Here is a 19,250-nt window from a genome sequence, read left to right as displayed (position 1 = left end):
ATGACTTGCTAGCTGGGTAATTCAAGGCCGTTTTGCGCACTCCACGGGGTGTCGAAAGCGCTTCTTAACATGCTTAAAATTGCAATCTGACATACCTCACGCCCCCAGCTCATATTACTGTAATATTATATGTAATATTATATGACTTGCATAATCGAGCCCATAGTCTCTTGAATAGTTTTCATTTAGTTTCAGTCACATTTTAGTCACCTGTGTTAAGTCTAGTTTCAGTCGACTAAATATCATGTGAATTTAGTCGACTAAATCTACAGTTGATGTGTTTTGTCTTGACGCCTTCGTAATGGCTGATTTTACTCTCACTGTTTTCAGCATGCAACCAAGTGTATACAATGACTCATGCTGGATCTCTTGTCCACTAGTCCCTAACACTTTAGTCTAGTATTTATTTGTTGACGAAATTGTCAGTATATTTAGTCTTAGTTTTAGTCATCATAGCTTAGTTATGCTTTAGTTTCCATTTAGTTTTCGTCAGTGTAAAAAGAGTCGACGAACATTTTTCGTCATTCGTTTTAGTCGACGAAAACACCACTGTTGCATATAGGGCCTAAATGGCTAAATGGAAACCAGACCGCAAGGACTTGATGAACTATTCACAATTATGAAATTATGCCCGATTTCTGATCTGATTTCTGGACCAACGCCCGTTAATAAAGTATTAATTTATTACTAAAAGTAGTAATCATTAAATAGCCTATACTCATTTCCCAGTGTCTGTTTGACACAAATTAAATGTTGAAAAATGCAAGGTTTGTTTCTACTTTGATTTGACATCGTATTAGATTTTTCCATTTTAAATTTTGTTTGCCGATTAAATAATTGGGATTAGTTTGAGACCGTTCCGATATGGCATTTTTACGGCCGATACGGCAGATTCCCATTATGCCACCGATGATATCGTGCGTCACCACGACCAATCAATCCGAGTCAACCAAAACCTGTCACTTGCTTGCAAACGCCACGATGTGCTCTTTCAGCGTAGGAAGCACGTCGGTGGCCAGCATAGCGAAGGTGCGCAGGAGGACCAGGGGCGCGGCGTCGGTGGAGTAAAGACGTTTCACGAGGTCGACGGCGGCCATCATGGGGAGGTTGTGCCGCCGTCGTTCCGCTTGGTACTCCAGCAGGTGGCGCGCGGCTCCCAGGTCCTTCCCGTCGGAGGCCGCTCGGCTCAGGACCCGCGCGAGGCAAGCCACGTCCCCGAAGCCCAGGTTGGCTCCCTGGCCGGCCAGCGGGTGCAGGCGGTGCGCCGCGTCCCCGACCAGCACCACCCGGCGCCTCGTGTAGTCCGCGGCGTGGCCCAGTCCCAGGGGGAACGCCGCGCGGCTCTTCGGGCCGACGCCGGACACGCGCGGGGGAAGCTGGCGGCGCGCCGCGCCGGCGGAAGAAGACGGCGTCAGAACCGACAGCGCGCTGCGGAACAGGGAGCCGGACCGGTTCCCGTCGCTCCGGAAGGCGGAGTTGACGGCGTCCGCGAAGCTCCCCGGGTCCAGCTGCAGCAGTTCCCGCGCGCGGCGGAGGCCGGTGGACCACACCAGAGAGCTGCGCGTGTCCGACAGCGGCAGCATGGCCACGGGCCCCGCGGGGAGGAACCTCTGCCACGCGACCGCGTTCTCCGCCGCCGCGGGCTCCGACAGGTGCAGCACGGCCACCACGGCCGACTGCTCGTAGCTCCACCCCGCCGTGCGGATCCCCGACGCTCGCCTCGCCGCCGAGTTGGCTCCGTCGGCGCCGATCAGGAGCTTGGCTCGGAGCGTCTCTCCGCCGCCCAGCGTCAACCGGACCCAGGGCGCGGAGTCGGCGGCGGCCGCGGAATTCGGCCAAGCGTAACCCGCCACCTCGGAGCCGTACTTGACCTCCACGTTGTCGGGGAGACCGTCCAGCCGTTTGGAGAGGGCGGCCGCCACGACGTCGTTCTCCACGACGTAGGCCATGTCGCCGCCGCCGCCCCGCGGGTCGTCCTCGCGATGGAACGTGATCAGGGCGTCGGAGCAGGCGTCCCAGACCTGCATCGTCCGATAGGGCTTGCACCTCGCGGCCGTGATGTGGTCCCACGCTCCCACGCCACGAAGGAGGGCGGCGGAGCCGCGGCTGATGGAACTGACTCTGGCGCTGTAGTGTTCGGGGACGCCGTCCATCGCTTTCTTGCCGCCCGCTTCGAGCAGCAGAATCCTCTTCCCCTGCAGATTGGGATCCGCGCCTAAACAACAAGCCATGGCCGAGCCCACCATCCCTCCTCCGGATATGACGACGTCATAGACGTCATCGCCCTGGTCGTTCTGTGTGCTCGCTGGTCCTCGACTAATGGTCGTTGTTACAGTAGACGGGTGCTTCTTCGTGATGTAACACCGGCTAAATCCTTTCAAAGCCAGCGACGCTTTTGCGAGACCACGCATCACAGTCTACTGTGCGCTCACTGCACAACTCACCGACTCTTCTCCGTTCACTGAAACTCCGTTCACTGAAACGTTCTCCGTGAATAAATGAATAGAATCACACCCGTGTGAAGTGAGCGCCGGATCTCTTATCATCGTACATCATCTCGTTCTGGCCAATCACAATTTGCGTCCTCACTTGTCCGTCTTCACTTTGCTGCCCTCACTTTTATCATCAATATGTACTTGGCTCAGCCAATAAAATCATCGCTAGGATGAGGCCCTCAAACAAAGGAGGCCCTCAAAAAGCTATGCATTATGCACAATGAGCTATAGAAACAATCAATGCATTGATGTTAATATAACATACCGGTAACAAGTTTAATGTTATAGAGAGGAGTGACTTCATACCAAATTAGGTTGGAGACTGGAGATGACATCATTGTTACGCCCACAAATCAACCATTCATTAGCATGGTTATACATTGTATATATATATATATATATATATATATATATATTAGAGCTGGGACTCGATTAAAAAAATTAATCTAATTAATCAGAGGCTTTGTAGTTAATTCATCTAGATTAATCGCATATCATTATTTCACCCAAGAACTGTGAGAGCCATTTTTTCAAATGGATTTTGGTATACTAGTGAATCAATGAATAGTGAATACATAAGTTTATGCAATAAAACATTGTTTTTGTAGTAATAGGGGTAATAGTTCTTAATTGAATAATTGCACACAACTGTGCTGTAATCCACGCTACCATCGGATAGCCTTTTAAATCCTATTTCCAATCCACGGGGACAAGCAAAGTGATCTCAGCGGCTTCCCAGTGTCTGGTGGTGTTATTGTCTGAAGAGGACACGGACACTTGGTGCGCAGGTCCGTCTGAAAACTGTCCAGTGACAACGTTCCGCGGTGAAAAAAATAGTGCGATTAAAATGCGTTAATTTTTTTAATGCATTAATTTTTCTGTAGTTAATTAATCGCAATTAATCGCAATTTGTCCCGGCCCTAATATATATATATATATATATATATATATATATATATATACATGATCCTCATTGACAGTTGAATCTCCACTTGCTCAAATCATCCAAAGTCATACTTTCACTGTGGTAGAACATTAAAATGTTTACGTACAATTGAATATACTACATGCCACTTTAGAGAACCCCACGCAGTGACAGACTTGGGTGTTTCAGAGAACATACATTTAATATATTATCATCTCTTAAACTGTACTGTATATCCTCCGTTCAGCACTGGTTTGCTTTTATTTTGGATGTGTAGGTGATTGTTTTTGAAAATCCAACGTACAATACAACTGCTAATCAAGGTCTAAATATAGGCTGTCTAATCGTTGAAACGTCGTTTTTTTTCAATGTCTAATCTAAGCCTAGACTGCTAAAATACTTTCATTTATAACCCATTTTTAGATGGCCATCTATAGACTAAAAAATGCTCAGTGGGAAGCTCAACTGAACAAAATAGGCCTATACATTATATAAATAGTGTGCCTTTAACCTAGTAGCCTTTAACCCATTCTGACCTGAGATCAGATTCATACGAGGTTTCCACTGGACACACACTGGTCTGATTATAACCCATTCTGACCTGAGATCAGATTCTAAAAATGTCAGTCGTTATTCGATTTTTCAAAAAATAGCAGACCTACAAGCTCGTAACGCGCCACTCGGTGGTGCACTATGAGCTTGTAGATCTGCTATTTTTCAATAGCTAAAGCATAACACGATGCTAACACCAAAATGGGTTCCCGTTCAGAATGGGTTAAGCATTATAGGCTTACTCAATCGGCTGTCAACCTAACGTGTTTCAACATTTGTAACAAACCGCCTGAAAGTTGGTTGAATTAGGTTAATATATAATTCCAATATATGCATTGAAGCCGCCATCTCCCAAGTTCACATTCAAGAAACTGCTTGTTTTATACAATGCATCAAGTCCAGATAGATGCATGAAACCATCACCTGCCTCAACTGAACTATTTCTTCTTCTTCCAGAACTCTCTGTAATCGTCGATCTTAAAGTCGTCTTCGTAGTGGACTTCGTCCTGTCCCACTGTCTTCTTTACTTCTCTCTTCTTGTGACGAGCTCTACGCTCCTCCTCCGACAGAGTGGACGGGTCTGCCGGCATCGTGAGTATCCGCCTTGGTTCTTTGTATCGTATGTTTATAGTGGACCCGTCGGTTCTGACCAAAAGGACCGGATACTGCCTCTCGTATCTCTGCCTGCCGTAGCGCACTATGGACGTCTTGTTGGAACTGTGCCGGGGAACGTGCGTGTGGAAGAGAGCGGCGCCACAGACCCCCACAGAATCACAGGGTTTGAATAGGGACTGGGAGGACACGGGCTGAGACGCATGCGGGGGGAGAGAGAGTGGTGGCGGTGATGATGACAAGGATCCAGTATGCCTCCTCGTGATCATATGATGGACACGCCGTGAGAACGGAGATCGAGGCATCCAGATCTTCATTAAGGACATGTTTCAGAATAAATAAAAACTTCTATATTATGTAACAAAAAAAAAACTGAAATAAAAGGTCCATATGGTGGAGTTCCCGCCTATGACATTACTACTGATGTCACAGTCTATGACGTCAGTATTATGTCAGTTGACTCCATATACCATGTACTTCCAATACTAGAAGGACTCTAGGGCTGTATTTTGCGTGTCTTAAGTACCAGTGGTCTTATTACCTAACTTGAGTAAACTAAAGACATGGAGGCATGATCAATGCCATTTGGCTATTCTGAGTGGCCAAAGAACATTGATCACGCCTCCAGGTCTTTAGTTTACTCAAGTTAGGTAATAAGACCACTGGTACTTAAGACACGCAAAATACAGCCCCTAGGTATCTGCGTTAGAATGTTGCTAATGATGTCATCAATAGTCTGACATATAATTAGTACTGGTGTCATAGACTGGCCTGGACTCCATATTGGGGCATGTCTGACACAGAACACTTTAAAATGTTTACATTTGTATTGCATGCGTGTGTGTGTGTGTGTGTGTGTGTGTGTGTGTGTGTGTCCAGTTTATCTCTTGAACCGCCTGACCGATTGACAGAAGCCATGGGGCACAGGTCAAAAAACCAATGGCCCCTAACATTAATATACATTGTATTTTCGTGACACCCAATTTAGGCAAAAAAACGAAGTAAATACATTCGTAAAAATACCAATATGACGAAAATGACACATTGAAGAAATTTGATTTTTCTTTTAGGTTGTTAAAGGCAACACATAATTGTAAATATGCATGCTTGTATCTTGGCTATTGAGAGAATCGCTTTGTCAACCCCCTTTTTTCATTGCATTACCTGATGATGACTTAATTACTCCTTATATTATATTTAACAGCTCTGAGACACAGTTGCTTGAACTTCATAAATATCTAAATTTGCTAAACCCCAACATTAAACTTACAATTGAATACTCTCAAATGAGTATAAACTTCCTTGACCTTACGATACCTAAGGATCGAATGGAAAGGCCCCACACCACACAATCCCCAAACATCCTATATTTAGGAAGAAAATGTCTGGCAACAGACTGCTCACTCAGACTCTTGTCACCCTTCCTAATCAGCACCTAAGACGCATTTGTGATGACAGTGTGTTTGAGGCACAAGCTACTGATATGGCTAACCGATTTGCCAGAGTCATTGTTCCGAGTTCCGACCTCCCATTGTTCTGGAATTACTAACCATATCTCTAACCCTAACCCTAAACATAACCACAAACACGGGAGCAGTGCATGTCGGGAGCAGCCATGTTCACCAACCAGCAGCGCATGTTCACCAACCTTTCTGCATGTTCGGACTATAACGGGACTTCGGATCTCTGGGCAGTCCCCTTTACCAGCAGAGGCTATAACTCTGAGGTGATTTCGCGGGCATGCAACAAGGCACATAAAAAGTGTGTTAAAAAGAAACGCCCAGACCCCTCTCTGTCTCAATCCAGACCTTACTTTGTTATACACAATTTAGCACTTCCTCAAAACATATTCAGGGACAACTGGGGTTGTGAAAAGGGTGACATTTCTTCTTACGCCTTGGATGGCAATTGGATGATTTGAGGCATTTTGTTCAAAAAATGTGTTTTGCAAAAATCCACCTGTTGGTGGCGCTATAACAGGCCAATGTGAAAATGGTGAGATATATTCCTCAGCATATTAGGAAAGTCTGTGAAAGATTTCATGTAAATTGCACGCTCCGTTCATATTTGTGTTTTTCAAAATGCGGCCTCCTGGTGGCGCTATAACAGGCCGTTCATCGTTGGCATCCAGGGAGTGTGTGTGCAAAATGTGGCATCGACCGGCCCCCTGACTGCCGTTGTCGTACCGACACGGCCACCCAGTATATAGAGAGAAATAAGAGTATAAATGCTTGTGTATCTTCCTGTTGGCCGAGCGTAAGGGGCCCTATGTACCATACTCACCCGGTACCAAACCAAGTACTTTTACTCTGATTACTCACCACCCCGTATCCAAGTACTTCTACTCTAAAGTACTCTTCTGTGCCCTGTGGATAGAGAAAGCTACGTACCACCTTACCTACCTCCGGGGGAGCCTCCTGGCCTCCTCTGGAACCTGGAAAAGAAGAAGAGAAAGAGTTATAGAAATGTCTAGTTGGTAGATTGCCTAGACCGGAGTCTCAGGCCCCAACCCTGTATTACCTTGTGCTCTGACCGTATGCTAACGACCCCTCTCATCCTCTGCAGTGACGACTCCCGCCCCGGACCCGGGACCTCATGCAAAGAATAGTATCTGTTTAAGTTCTGCTGTGAAATTGACTTTGTTTGAACCTGTTTGTGAAATAAAGCAAGGGGCGCCCTCGTGTGTCTAACCCCTGATCCTGCACTCCGAGTCCTATTTCCCACCCGACCTCCCACACTAGTAATACAGAAAGGGGAATTATCTTTTGGTTTTGTGCGTGTAGTGGGTTTCAAACAATCCTGCTGTGTGACAGACTCAAAACGTTTAGCTGCTGTGTCAATCCATTCTGGTTTGTACCCCCTTGTAAGAAATCTATTTGTTAAATCAACTGCTTGCCTGTGATAACTCTGATCTGAACTACAGACTCTCCTGGCCCTATGGAACTGGCTTATAGGCAGACTCCTAATAAGGTGACCAGGGTGAAAGCTATCCCCATTAAGTAAAGTATTCCTATCTGTATTCTGTGGGTTTGTGGAAGGGAAGTCCCTTCTTTTATCACCAAAATATCCAAAAAACTGATCTGAGAGTCACTAGACTCCAGAGTAAAGTTAAGGTGTTCGATACATGAATTCAAATAATCATGAAAAAGACCCAAGTTCGCAGCTGTATTATTCCAAATAAGGAATATGTCATCTATGTAGCGTTGATAGGAGAGAATAGAAGAATAAAAAGGATTAGCCTCAGAGTTCAGAATAAAGGAGAGCTCAAAAAGGCCCATATAAAGGTTAGCCCTTAGTTTGAAGGTAAAAGTCATCTCTAAATTAAAAATAGTTTGTAGTGAGCACAAGGTTCGGTAAGTTCACAAATACAAGCAGTACTGGGTTTCTCTGTACTGGGTTCTAAAAAGTTGGCCTTAGAGCCACTATTGTTCAATATATTTATATATATCCTATATACATGTGTCCTTAGCTTGACACACCCTACATGCTGATTGCAGCCTCATCCTTTTAGATGTGGTGGGACAGTGGCGGTGCGTCCATAGGGGGCGCTGGTGCGCCGCACCACCATGCACAACCCCTTAATAAAACGTGAATAAGAATGACTGAGAAACGAAATCTACAGCCTGTAATATATTTAAAATTAGCAATCAGAAACGTAAATATTATATTATATAAGTAGCCACTAACTAAAGGCAGTGATTAAAAGTTGTTTTATGCTGACACGTTAGTATTATGCCTCCATGAAATGTCAAATGTTATTTACGTTGTATAACGTTTCTGATTGGTTAGTGTGTGTCACGTGTTGGTGCGCGTCCATATGTAGCCCTTGGTTCTCAGCACTGAAGAGTAATGCATTGCGGTACACTTGTCTTCAATACAAACTATAGGAAGCCACTGGGTCGCGAAATATGTGCGATCCATGACGTTATTCACACCACAAAACACTTGGGGGCAGCATACACATTACAGCACAGTTTGACATAGGGTTTACAGCCACAACAACATACGCTAGAAAAACGAGGGATGAGACAGATGAATGGAGCCAGGTAAAGTCAATATAATAATAGTTTAATTCACTTGCATAATGGAAAAATAAGAGGAAAAATAAAACTCTGTGAAATCACTGCGGAAAACACCATTTGAGAGAAGGACACTGCAAGAAAAAATAAGAATTAAAGAGCTGGGTCCAGACAAACCTGATGTAATCATCACAAATGTATGTACAAAAAGTAAAAATTAAGCCATAAGGTGGCAGAGTCATGGCTTTGAGGGTTCTTTTATAAGGACGTTTTGTTTATTTTTTTGTTAATGTTAAAGCCACTGTAGCAAGGTCATGTGGCTTTGAGCCATTGCACTTTTTTATGGCACTGGTCCTTCTGTCTCAGGTTTGTTTCTTTAACCCTATATGAACCTTTTGTTACATTTTGATGTATTTAATAAACCTTAGACAGGCTCCCTTAGTAGATATATTTAATAAACTTTAGACAGGCTCCCTCAGTAGATATTTAATCTATGATACCTAGTGCATGTTTTCTTGATTTTGTTATAGCGCCCTCCCTAGGACAAATGTCACCGGCCGCCACTGGGTGGGAGTATGGAGTCAGAACAGTGTTACGACCCTGGGTCTATATGAGTAATATGAGGTTGGAATATGTATAGAGTTAACCTTCTTTTCCCTGGTGTGGTGGCTTGATGAGAGAGTGATGTGTGACAGGTGTGTCATCTGTGGAAGTGGCCAGAGAGTGAGAGAGTTAAGTGGATGCTTGGGAAAGTAGGTGGTGTCTCGGAGCCTGGAGGCAGTGATTGGTCTTCGGCGGGTGGAGGAGGAGGATAACAGGCCAACTCTGTTCAGTGCCAGGCGGTCCTCTCTTCACTCCCATGTGGACTCCCAGCAAACACACCACTCCCTCTGTGCTCCCTGAATTCATTCTCTTAGTGCCAATCTCTTGTGTATTTATGATGGCATAACAATCCCCAAATGTCATGATCTGAACAGTCGGGTTTGGTAAGGGTGGGGGGGGAGTTATTTGCTTTGGGGCCCCGTTTGTTGTCTGTTTTGTTAAAGCAGGAGTTAGAGTATTATTGTACTTTCTTTTGATGGTTCCGGACAGTTTAGGTAGGGTTAGTATATTTAGTGTGATTTCTTTGGTGTTGTTAATGCTCAGACTTCCTTCCCCCCTTACAGACGAAATAAAACCCATGGAAAGACTGTCTCCCTGTTTGCTGGCGGTTCATGTGAGAGTTTTTAAGAGGGATCCATCGCATTCATGTTGCAGCCCAGTTCCCCTAGGCTGGTGCTGTAACAGGAATTGGGGGCTCGTCTACTGCCATCTTGTGGTTCGAGTCGACATTGCAGGTAATGTATAGGCCGCGCGTGTGTTGGTGTTTGTTTCTCATCGCTTGGGTGCCAGCTTTGTTGTTTTCCATGATGGAGAATAGGGCAAGTGAATTTGTGGAACATCCCTCATGGCAAAAGTTAGAACAACTGCGAAAATGTGACCTGGTTGATGTGGCAAAGCATTATGGTGTGCCCGTATCTATAAGTGGAAAGAAAGCTGAGATGAAACAGCTTCTCATAACCAAGCTGGGGGAGAAGGGGGTGCTGCCCGTAGTGGGTGGGGGTATGGATAGTGGGGAGAATGAGGAGCAACAGCCTCCTACGCCAATAAAAGACCCGGTCGTGCCGTTACCGGTAGGCATGTCAGCGGCGGACCTTACACTTGTGCTTCGTATTAAAGAGATGGAGGTTCAGAGCAAGCAGTTGGAGAAAGATACGCTATATCTGAAAGTGCGTGCGTTGGAACTTGAGTCAGGAACCACATCCACCCTTGCCCAGGGAGCGATCTCCTCCCCCCAACGTAGCTTGGATATTAGCAGACACGTTGCACTGTTTCCACCGTTTCGAGAAGCAGAGGTGGACGCATATTTCAGTGCATTTGAAAGAGTTGCAAGTGCTTTGCGCTGGTCACGGGATGTATGGGCTATTTTAGTCCAAAGTAAATTTGTAGGAAAAGCCCAGGAAGTGTGTAACAGCCTGTCGTTGGACCAGGGTTTAGACTATGAAGTAGTGAAGGAAACTGTGCTTCGCGCATATCAGCTCATCCCTGAAGCATACAGGTTGAAGTTTAGGGAAAGCAGGAAAGCTGGTGCCCAGTCGCATGTGGAATTTGCACATGCAAAACGCACATTGTTTGATAAGTGGTGTAATGCCACGGAGACCAAAACGTTTGAACAATTGCGCGAGTTGATTTTGATTGAAGAATTTAAGAGATTCATGCCCGAGAATATTGTGATTCATTTAAATGAGCAGAAAAAGCCTACTTTGGCAACAACAGCAGTGGCTGCTGACGAGTTTGCTTTAACTCATAGGAATGCGTTTTCTTCCCCAGGCCCTGCAGGGTCTCGGGGCGGGCAGAATTCACCACGAAATAGGCGGCGGCAGTCGCCTAACGCACAAACTACACCGCGGACTTGCTTTTATTGTCATGACAGCACGCATTTTGTTGCGGAATGTCCAGCTTTGGGGCGACAGCGGGGCGAGCCTCGTAATGCACAACCGTCCGCTATTGGGTTAATTCACACGGGGCCGAGCAACCTCGCCAATGTCGGTTCTGTAGAAAGGACTGAAAAAATTGATGCAGACTTTGTACCATTTGTGACAGACGGTTCGGTGTCTATGATGGGAGTGGGGGCCGTGCTCGTGCCCATAAAGATTTTGCGTGACACCGGGGCAAAACATTCACTTATTCGTAGGGGGATATTGCCGTTTTTTAATGACACCTATTGTGGCTCAGATTTGCTTGTATGGGGGGTGGGAATGAGCGTGTTACGCGTGCCTCTCCACAATGTACAGTTGTCGACCACTTTGGGGTCTGGTTCCGTACGGGTGGGGGTACGTGATCGACTGCCTATGGCAGGCATTGACCTCATACTCGGAAATGATATTGCGGGAGGTAAGGTATTTTCCTCTCCCGAGGTGGTGGAAACTCCTACATGCGATATGAGTGATTCCACGTCCATTTTTCCTGTGTGTGCCCTGACGCGCGCCCAAGCGCGCAAAAATGGGGAGGCAGTACAACTGGATGATACGTTCTTGGTTAATGTGGATACCCTGAACAATGAAGTGATTGATGGGGCTGTCCTGGGCGATAATGCAGCTGGGGCCAGTGTAATTACAGTGGGTCCTGAGTTGAGTTTGGCTGTAAAAAAAGAAGAGTTAATTCAAGCTCAGCAGAATGATGTTACTTTGAAAAGTTGTTTTGATGCAGTTTCAAGGACGTATAGTCCGGGGTTGGGTGTGTATTCCTTAGAGGGTGGGGTACTAATGCGCACTTGGTCTCCTGTGTGCGGCGGCGACCGGGATGCCATTTGGCAGGTAGTGGTTCCAACTCCCTTCCGTGGGCAGGTTTTGAGCTTAGCTCATGACCACAGTCTCTCAGGCCATTTGGGCATTAGAAAAACACATGACCGGATTCTCAGATACTTCTTTTGGCCGGGTTTAAAAGGGGATGTGGCGAGGTTTTGCGGCTCGTGTCACATTTGCCAAATGGTGGGTAAGCCAAATCAAAAAATTGCACCGGCCCCCTTACACCCAATCCCCGTAATGGGTGAACCTTTTGAGCACATCTTGATAGACTGTGTTGGACCACTCCCAAAAACAAAAGCGGGTAATCAATATATGTTTACAATGATGTGTGCGGCTACCCGGTATCCAGAAGCGGTGCCTTTACGCACGATAAAGGCTAAGCATATCGTCAAGGCGCTGGTGAAATTTTTTACCACGTTTGGCATTTCAAAACGGATTCAAAGTGATCGTGGGAGTAATTTTATGTCCAACGTGTTTGCCCAGGTGATGGCCCAATTGTCTGTTCAACACAGTGTATCAAGTGCTTATCATCCAGAGAGCCAAGGCGCATTGGAGAGATTTCACCAAACGTTGAAATCTATGCTAAAAAAATATGGGGAGGAAAATGAAAAGGATTGGGATGAGGGGTTGCCATTACTGCTGTTTGCTGTACGAGAAACCACGCAAGAGTCCTTGGGATTTAGTCCCGCTGATTTTGTTTTTGGACATACCGTGCGTGGCCCATTGCGGCTGCTCAGAGAGAAGTGGCTGGCGGACGAACCGAAGGCAGAGCATAAAATCTTGGATTATGTTAAATCATTTAAGGAGAGGCTACATCGTGCGTGTGAAAGAGCCCGCCTGTCACTTTCCTCTGTGCAGTCAAAAATGAAAGCACGTTATGACAAAAAGTCGGTGGCTAGAGAGTTTCAGCCGGGGGATAGAGTCTTGGTTTTGCTACCTGTGAGGGGTTCAGGCTTACAAGCTAAGTTTTCAGGTCCATATGTTGTGAAAAGCAAAATAAGTGAACTGAATTATGTGATAATACACCCGATAGGAAAAAGAAATCGAGAGTCTGTCATATAAATATGTTGAAGGGTTATGTGTCCCGCACTAGTGATGCGCCCGTGGGGGGGCCAGTGGGCATAGTAGGCACACCGATTCCTGAGGGTGGGGGGGACGAAGAGAGTGGAAGGCGAGGGGAGGTTCCATGTGCTCGCATGAAAAACTCAGAGCTGGTAGAGAAGCTGGAGGGTTTTCTATCATATCTGTTAGAACCCGAGAGAAAAGAGGTCACAAGGCTTATTCTGAGTTTCCCTGAATTATTTGGCGACAATCCTACACAGACGGACGTTCTCTGTCATGATATCATTGTTGGTGAAAATAAACCTATAAAACAGCATGCATATAGGGTAAATCCTGTGAAACGAGCAGTTATGCAACAAGAGGTTGAGTATCTCCTGGAAAATGATTTTTCAGTACCAAGCTGTAGCGCATGGAGTTCTCCGTCGATATTAGTCCCAAAACCAGATGGGACATTTAGGTTCTGCAATGATTTTCGTAGGTTAAATGCAATAACCACCTCAGATTCTTTTCCCCTACCTCGAATTGAGGACCTTATTGATCGTGTGGGGTCTGCCAAGTTCGTAACAAAATTGGACCTGCTTAAAGGTTATTGGCAGGTGCGTTTGACTCAGCGCGCCTCAGAGATGTCCGCATTTGTGACTCCGGATCACTTCTTGCAGTATAAGGTAATGCCTTTTGGCTTGAAAAATGCGCCTGCTACATTTCAGCGGCTTATGTCTAAAGTATTGGCGGGTGTGCCAAACTGCGATGCATATTTGGATGATATTGTTCTTTATACTTCTACGTGGTCCGAACATGTAAGAACCCTGACCGAGGTTTTCTGCAGGTTGCGGGATGCGTCACTCACACTTAATTTGGCCAAGTGCGAGTTTGGTAAAGCAGTGGTGACTTATTTGGGGAAACAGGTGGGACAGGGGCAGGTGTCTCCTGTAAATGTGAAAATACAAGCTATGGTAGATTTCCCAGTACCAAAGACCCGACGTCAGTTGCGCAGATTTCTGGGTATGTGCGGATTTTATAGAGGTTTCTGCAAAAACTTTGCGGATATAGTCGTTCCATTGACAGCATTGACTAGTACTAAAAAGCCTTTTGTGTGGTCTCCCCGCTGTCAGGAATCGTTTGAGGCTGCAAAGGCACTTCTTTGTAGCACTCCAGTCCTTGCATCCCCTGATTTTGAGAGATGTTTTAAACTAGAAGTGGATGCTAGTGGTCTGGGCGCAGGGGCTGTGTTGTTGCAAGAGGATGTGGGCGGCGTTGACCACCCTGTGTGTTTTTTTTCGAAGAAATTCAATAAGCACCAAATTCATTATAGTACTATTGAGAAGAAAGCGTTGGCATTGGTTTTGGCTCTGCGACATTTTGAGGTATATGTCGGTTCTGCGTCAGTGCCAGTACGTGTGTACACGGATCATAACCCACTAGTATTTCTAGCACAAATGCGTAACCACAACCAGCGCCTGATGCGCTGGTCTTTGGAGTTGCAGGATTTCAATATCGAGATCCATCACAGAAAAGGGTTAGAAAATGTGTTGGCGGATGCACTTTCACGGTGTTATGATGTATAAATTGTAAGGGATTGGGCCTTTCTGTTGGGGCAGAAATGCTCAATCTTGAGGGGGGAGGTGTTACGACCCTGGGTCTATATGAGTAATATGAGGTTGGAATATGTATAGAGTTAACCTTCTTTTCCCTGGTGTGGTGGCTTGATGAGAGAGTGATGTGTGACAGGTGTGTCATCTGTGGAAGTGGCCAGAGAGTGAGAGAGTTAAGTGGATGCTTGGGAAAGTAGGTGGTGTCTCGGAGCCTGGAGGCAGTGATTGGTCTTCGGCGGGTGGAGGAGGAGGATAACAGGCCAACTGCCAGGCGGTCCTCTCTTCACTCCCATGTGGACTCCCAGAAAACACACCACTCCCTCTGTGCTCCCTGAATTAATTCTCTTAGTGCCAATCTCTTGTGTATTTATGATGGCATAACAATCCCCAAATGTCATGATCTGAACAGTCGGGTTTGGTAAGGGTGGGGGGGGAGTTATTTGCTTTGGGGCCCCGTTTGTTGTCTGTTTTGTTAAAGCAGGAGTTAGAGTATTATTGTACTTTATTTTGATGGTTCCGGACAGTTTAGGTAGGGTTAGTATATTTAGTGTGATTTCTTTGGTGTTGTTAATGCTCAGACTTCCTTCCCCCCTTACAGACGAAATAAAACCCATGGAAAGACTGTCTCCCTGTTTGCTGGTGGTTCATGTGAGAGTTTTTAAGAGGGATCCATCGCATTCATGTTGCAGCCCAGTTACCCTAGGCTGGTGCTGTAACAACAGTCTCTAAAGATTCACAGTAAATAACACAGATGTAACTCACAAGTTCAGATTTGCAACTCACGTGAGTGAATTTGTGTTTCACATTTGTCTTTTGTATCCACAAGTTCAGATTTGTGTTTTGTATCTGTGTTTTGTATCTGTGTTTCCCATCTGTGTTTTGTATTTGTGTTTTGTATTTGTGTTTTGTATCTGTAATTCGCATCTGTGTTTTGTATCCGTGTTTCGCATCTGTGTTTCAAACACAAATACAAAACACAGATGTGAAACACGGATACAAAACACAGATGCAGATTACAGATACAAAACGCAAATACAAAACACAAATACAAAACACAGATGCGAAACACGGATACAAAACACAAATCTGAACTTGTGGATACAAAAGACAAATGTGAACCTGTGAGTTCACTCACGTGAGTTGCAAATCTGAACTTGTGAGTTACAAATATGTGAGACCTTTGAGACTATTTTTGAGACTCTTCTGACGTTGGGCGTTAACGGACGTCATCATTGGCTGAGGGAATCTGTCAATCATTCTGATTGACAGATTCCTCGGCCAATCAGATCGGTCCGCCTTCAGCCAATCCTATGGCTCCTTACATTGTGGGGGGGGGGGCTCCTTTTGCACTGCATCGATGCTTCAGTAAAAATGAATTAATATTAATATTAATTCATATTAATATTATATTAATAATAGTATTATTCATATTAATTAATTAATAATATTAATATGATGAGCATCTTCAATATTAAATATTAAATATTATAATATTCAATATAATAATAATAATAATATAATATTCAATATTATATATACATATATATATATATATATATATATATATATAGTCTATATAACATTTGAATAGATTATTATTATAATTCACAATAGAGCAGTGATATTCAAACTATTCAAATCATTAAGGTTTTAATTTATATTTTAATCTATCATCCACTTGTGTTATCAATCTCTTAAAGGTGCTGTAAGAGAATATTTTGCTTAATATCCCCAGGCTACATATTCTGGGGGAACATTAGCATTAATTAACATAAAAAAAATGCCGATCTACAATGCAATAATGCATTGCGATGTGAGCTTGTAGATCGGCTATTTTGTGGCAAAGAAATCAGTAAAATAATAGTCTTGTAAAGAAGTGGTTCCCAATATGGGGTCCGGGGACCCCCATTGGTCATTGCAATTTCAGGGGGTCCCCAGCTAAATGATATTTTGGAACCAAATGGACCCTTGCAGGTCTGTAACACTTAGAGTGTACAAATGGAACTAACTAGACCCGTTTGGTTCCATTTGGTTCCATTTGCACACTCTCAAGAATAAAATCAACATAGATTTTACAAAATAAATTGAGGGTCCCAGAGATAGAAATGCATAATGCATGTCAAACTGGGGGGTCCTTGAAATTAAACGGGTTGAGAATCACTGCTATAATCTTCTCTTATGGGGGTCCCGACCCTGGCATATCTTTTCTAATGGGGGTCCGCGGGCTAATAAGTGTCAAGTTTAAGTATAACCTTTCAGTTTTGTTAAAGCCTTCTGTTGGTACAGGGAATAAGGTAGTTTAGTTCTGGGGTACCCTACCCTGTACATATTGCATGTGGTTAATGTAATACAAAAAACAATCACACCCGTGTGAAGTGAGGGGCACTCTTATCATCTTACAACATCGAGGAGGGAATTCGGTATAGCTATGATTAGGTGATGTAATGATGTAAAACAAACATTAAAATATCTTTATTGTTAATTGCATTTAATGTTTGTGTTAGGGAAAAGCTGGTAAAATGTCCCTTCATTGTCAATGGCGTTTTTGAGGGGTGCTAGCCCCTCCTATATACAGGTTTAATGTTTGGTTTTAGTTCAATGTTTGTTTTAAAAACCCCATTGACAATGAAAGCTAAATTTACGTCATCATGTCCCTAACACAAACATTACATGCCATTAACAATAAAGATAATGTAATGTTTGTTTTGACAGTTTGTTTCACAACACCATTACATCACCATGAGTTAGACTTTAATATATTAGCGCCCCTCACTTCACACGGGTGTGATTTTTAAATCTGTGTTATTTACTGTGAATCTTTAGAGACTGTTCTGACTCCATATGGGAGTGTCCTTGTAGACCTGCCCATATGCTGGTGCATATAATACGCCTCTTGATGTTGTACACTCATACCTGACGAAGACCCACAGTGGTCGAAACATTGTTACAAATAAAGATTTTCCTGGGAGCTACAAATCAGTGTAGGGACATCCCTTCCTTTTTCGTAAACATAAAATATACCATTTTATGCAACATCAAATTCAAAATGTACTCTAATGCTTGGACTCATTTGCACAAGTCCAAATGCAAGCGTGAAGAATGTCCTGCAGCTGGAGAGTGCGTTCCACTGGACATCCGTGTGTAAACGGCGCAAACATCTGTTGCAGAGGAACACTTGTGTGGATGTCGATCACAATGGCCTGCATATCAGTGCCCTGCATACTGTATCATACCCTACAAATCATATCAGTGTTCGATCAGCCTCCCAGACTACAGTGGACCCCAATGAGCTGAAGACGTTCCAGTCACTGGCCAGGAAGTGGTGGGACGAACGAGGATAATTTGCTGCTCTGCACGCCATGAACGACTTAAGAGTGCCTTTCATACAATCTGGGTACAATCTGTTGAACGCGAGTAGAGGGCTGCGGCCAGGGAAACCCCTCGCAGGACTCCAGATACTAGACGTGGTCTGTGGAGGTGGCCTGCTCACAGAGCCCCTGGACCGGCCGCGTCTCCACTCGTCCCGCGACACCGGACCTCCGTCAGCGGGTCCGGTACCGGGCCTGCACTCCGGAAGAGCTCACCGCTGGAAGGGGAGGAGGTGGACGACGACGACGGGTTTGATGCCGTGGTGGCCTCGGAGGTGTTGGAGCATCTGGCCGACCTGGAAACATTCGCTTTGCCGCTGCAGCCGCTCGCTCAAGCCAGGCAGCTCGCTCTTCGTATCCACCATCAATAAGACCAACCATGTCCTACACGCTGGGTATAGTAGCGGCGGAGCGGCTGCTACGCATCGTTCCGACGGGGACCCACGACTGGGAGAAGTTCGTCAGCCCTGCAGAGCTGGAGCGCCTGCTCCGGTCGTACGGTCTGTGGGTGCAGTCTGTAGACGGACACGGCTGAGGCAGACCGCCCCGACCCCCAACGTCACACTGCTTCCTAGAGCCACTGAGCACTCAACTGCACGCGGGGTCACAGTAATGCAGATCACTGGCATCTTTTGAAACAGGCCTGAGAATCCAACTTTCAGCAGGCCTTTATTTCCCCACCCGTATACTGTGTTTTATTTTTCCTGTGATATAAACTTTATTCAATCAGTCAATCAAACCAGGTAAACATTTTGACCAATGGACAACAATGGACATGGACATCATTGCTGATGTCACTTTGAATCATGTTTAGACGGATAAAATGATATAAAGTCATTACAGTTGCCTTGTCCCTTGTAACGGATCGCTGGCTAGGCTACAGGATTGATGGTCCTGACCATGTATCAGAATCCAGAATCCTAGGTGGCGACCTCTACATTCAGAGAGATTTGTCACATAGCAACACAGACGTGAGCTTGTAGATCGGCCAGTTTCACTATTATTTAAAAAATTCCTAATGCACCTTTTTTCCCTTTATAGCAACAGTAGTGGGGTCAAAATATATTTAAATTTGTCATAGAAAAGTATTCAAAAATACAAATACTGAGGTAAATCACCCGTTCAAAGATTTGTAAAACATGGCAGCCTCCATCAGGCTGCTCGTCCGGACGGTACCGCGAGATTCTCGCGTCGTCGTAAACACTACAACTATAAATGAGAACGTCAGAAGGCTCGGAGGGACGACGGCGTGGTGTCGTTTGGCCCGTCGTCGTTTCG

The 19,250-nt window shown here is 45.1% G+C and overlaps 1 protein-coding gene and 1 pseudogene across 2 annotated transcripts; one reads left to right on the top strand and one right to left on the bottom strand.

Moving 5' to 3' along the window:
- Nucleotides 1-959: 959 nt before the first annotated feature.
- Nucleotides 960-2,411, bottom strand: LOC308311475 (ubiquinone biosynthesis monooxygenase COQ6, mitochondrial-like; the record flags this gene model as incomplete). The annotated part of the gene is made up of 1 exon (XM_080758160.1): nt 960-2,411. The coding sequence occupies one exon, from the start codon at nt 2,409-2,411 to the stop codon at nt 960-962; it is 1,452 nt and encodes a 483-aa protein (XP_080614286.1).
- A 7,733-nt stretch (nt 2,412-10,144) lies between these two features.
- Nucleotides 10,145-18,507, top strand: LOC308311474 (ubiquinone biosynthesis O-methyltransferase, mitochondrial-like; annotated as a pseudogene). The gene is made up of 2 exons: nt 10,145-10,372; nt 17,772-18,507. The product of its transcript is annotated as a ubiquinone biosynthesis O-methyltransferase, mitochondrial-like (transcript).
- Nucleotides 18,508-19,250: the final 743 nt, after the last annotated feature.

Source organism: Protomyctophum bolini (assembly GCF_963924005.1).
Source record: "Protomyctophum bolini genome assembly, chromosome: 24".
Lineage (NCBI taxonomy): Eukaryota > Metazoa > Chordata > Actinopteri > Myctophiformes > Myctophidae > Protomyctophum > Protomyctophum bolini.
This window is presented reverse-complemented; position numbering and strand designations above follow the sequence as displayed.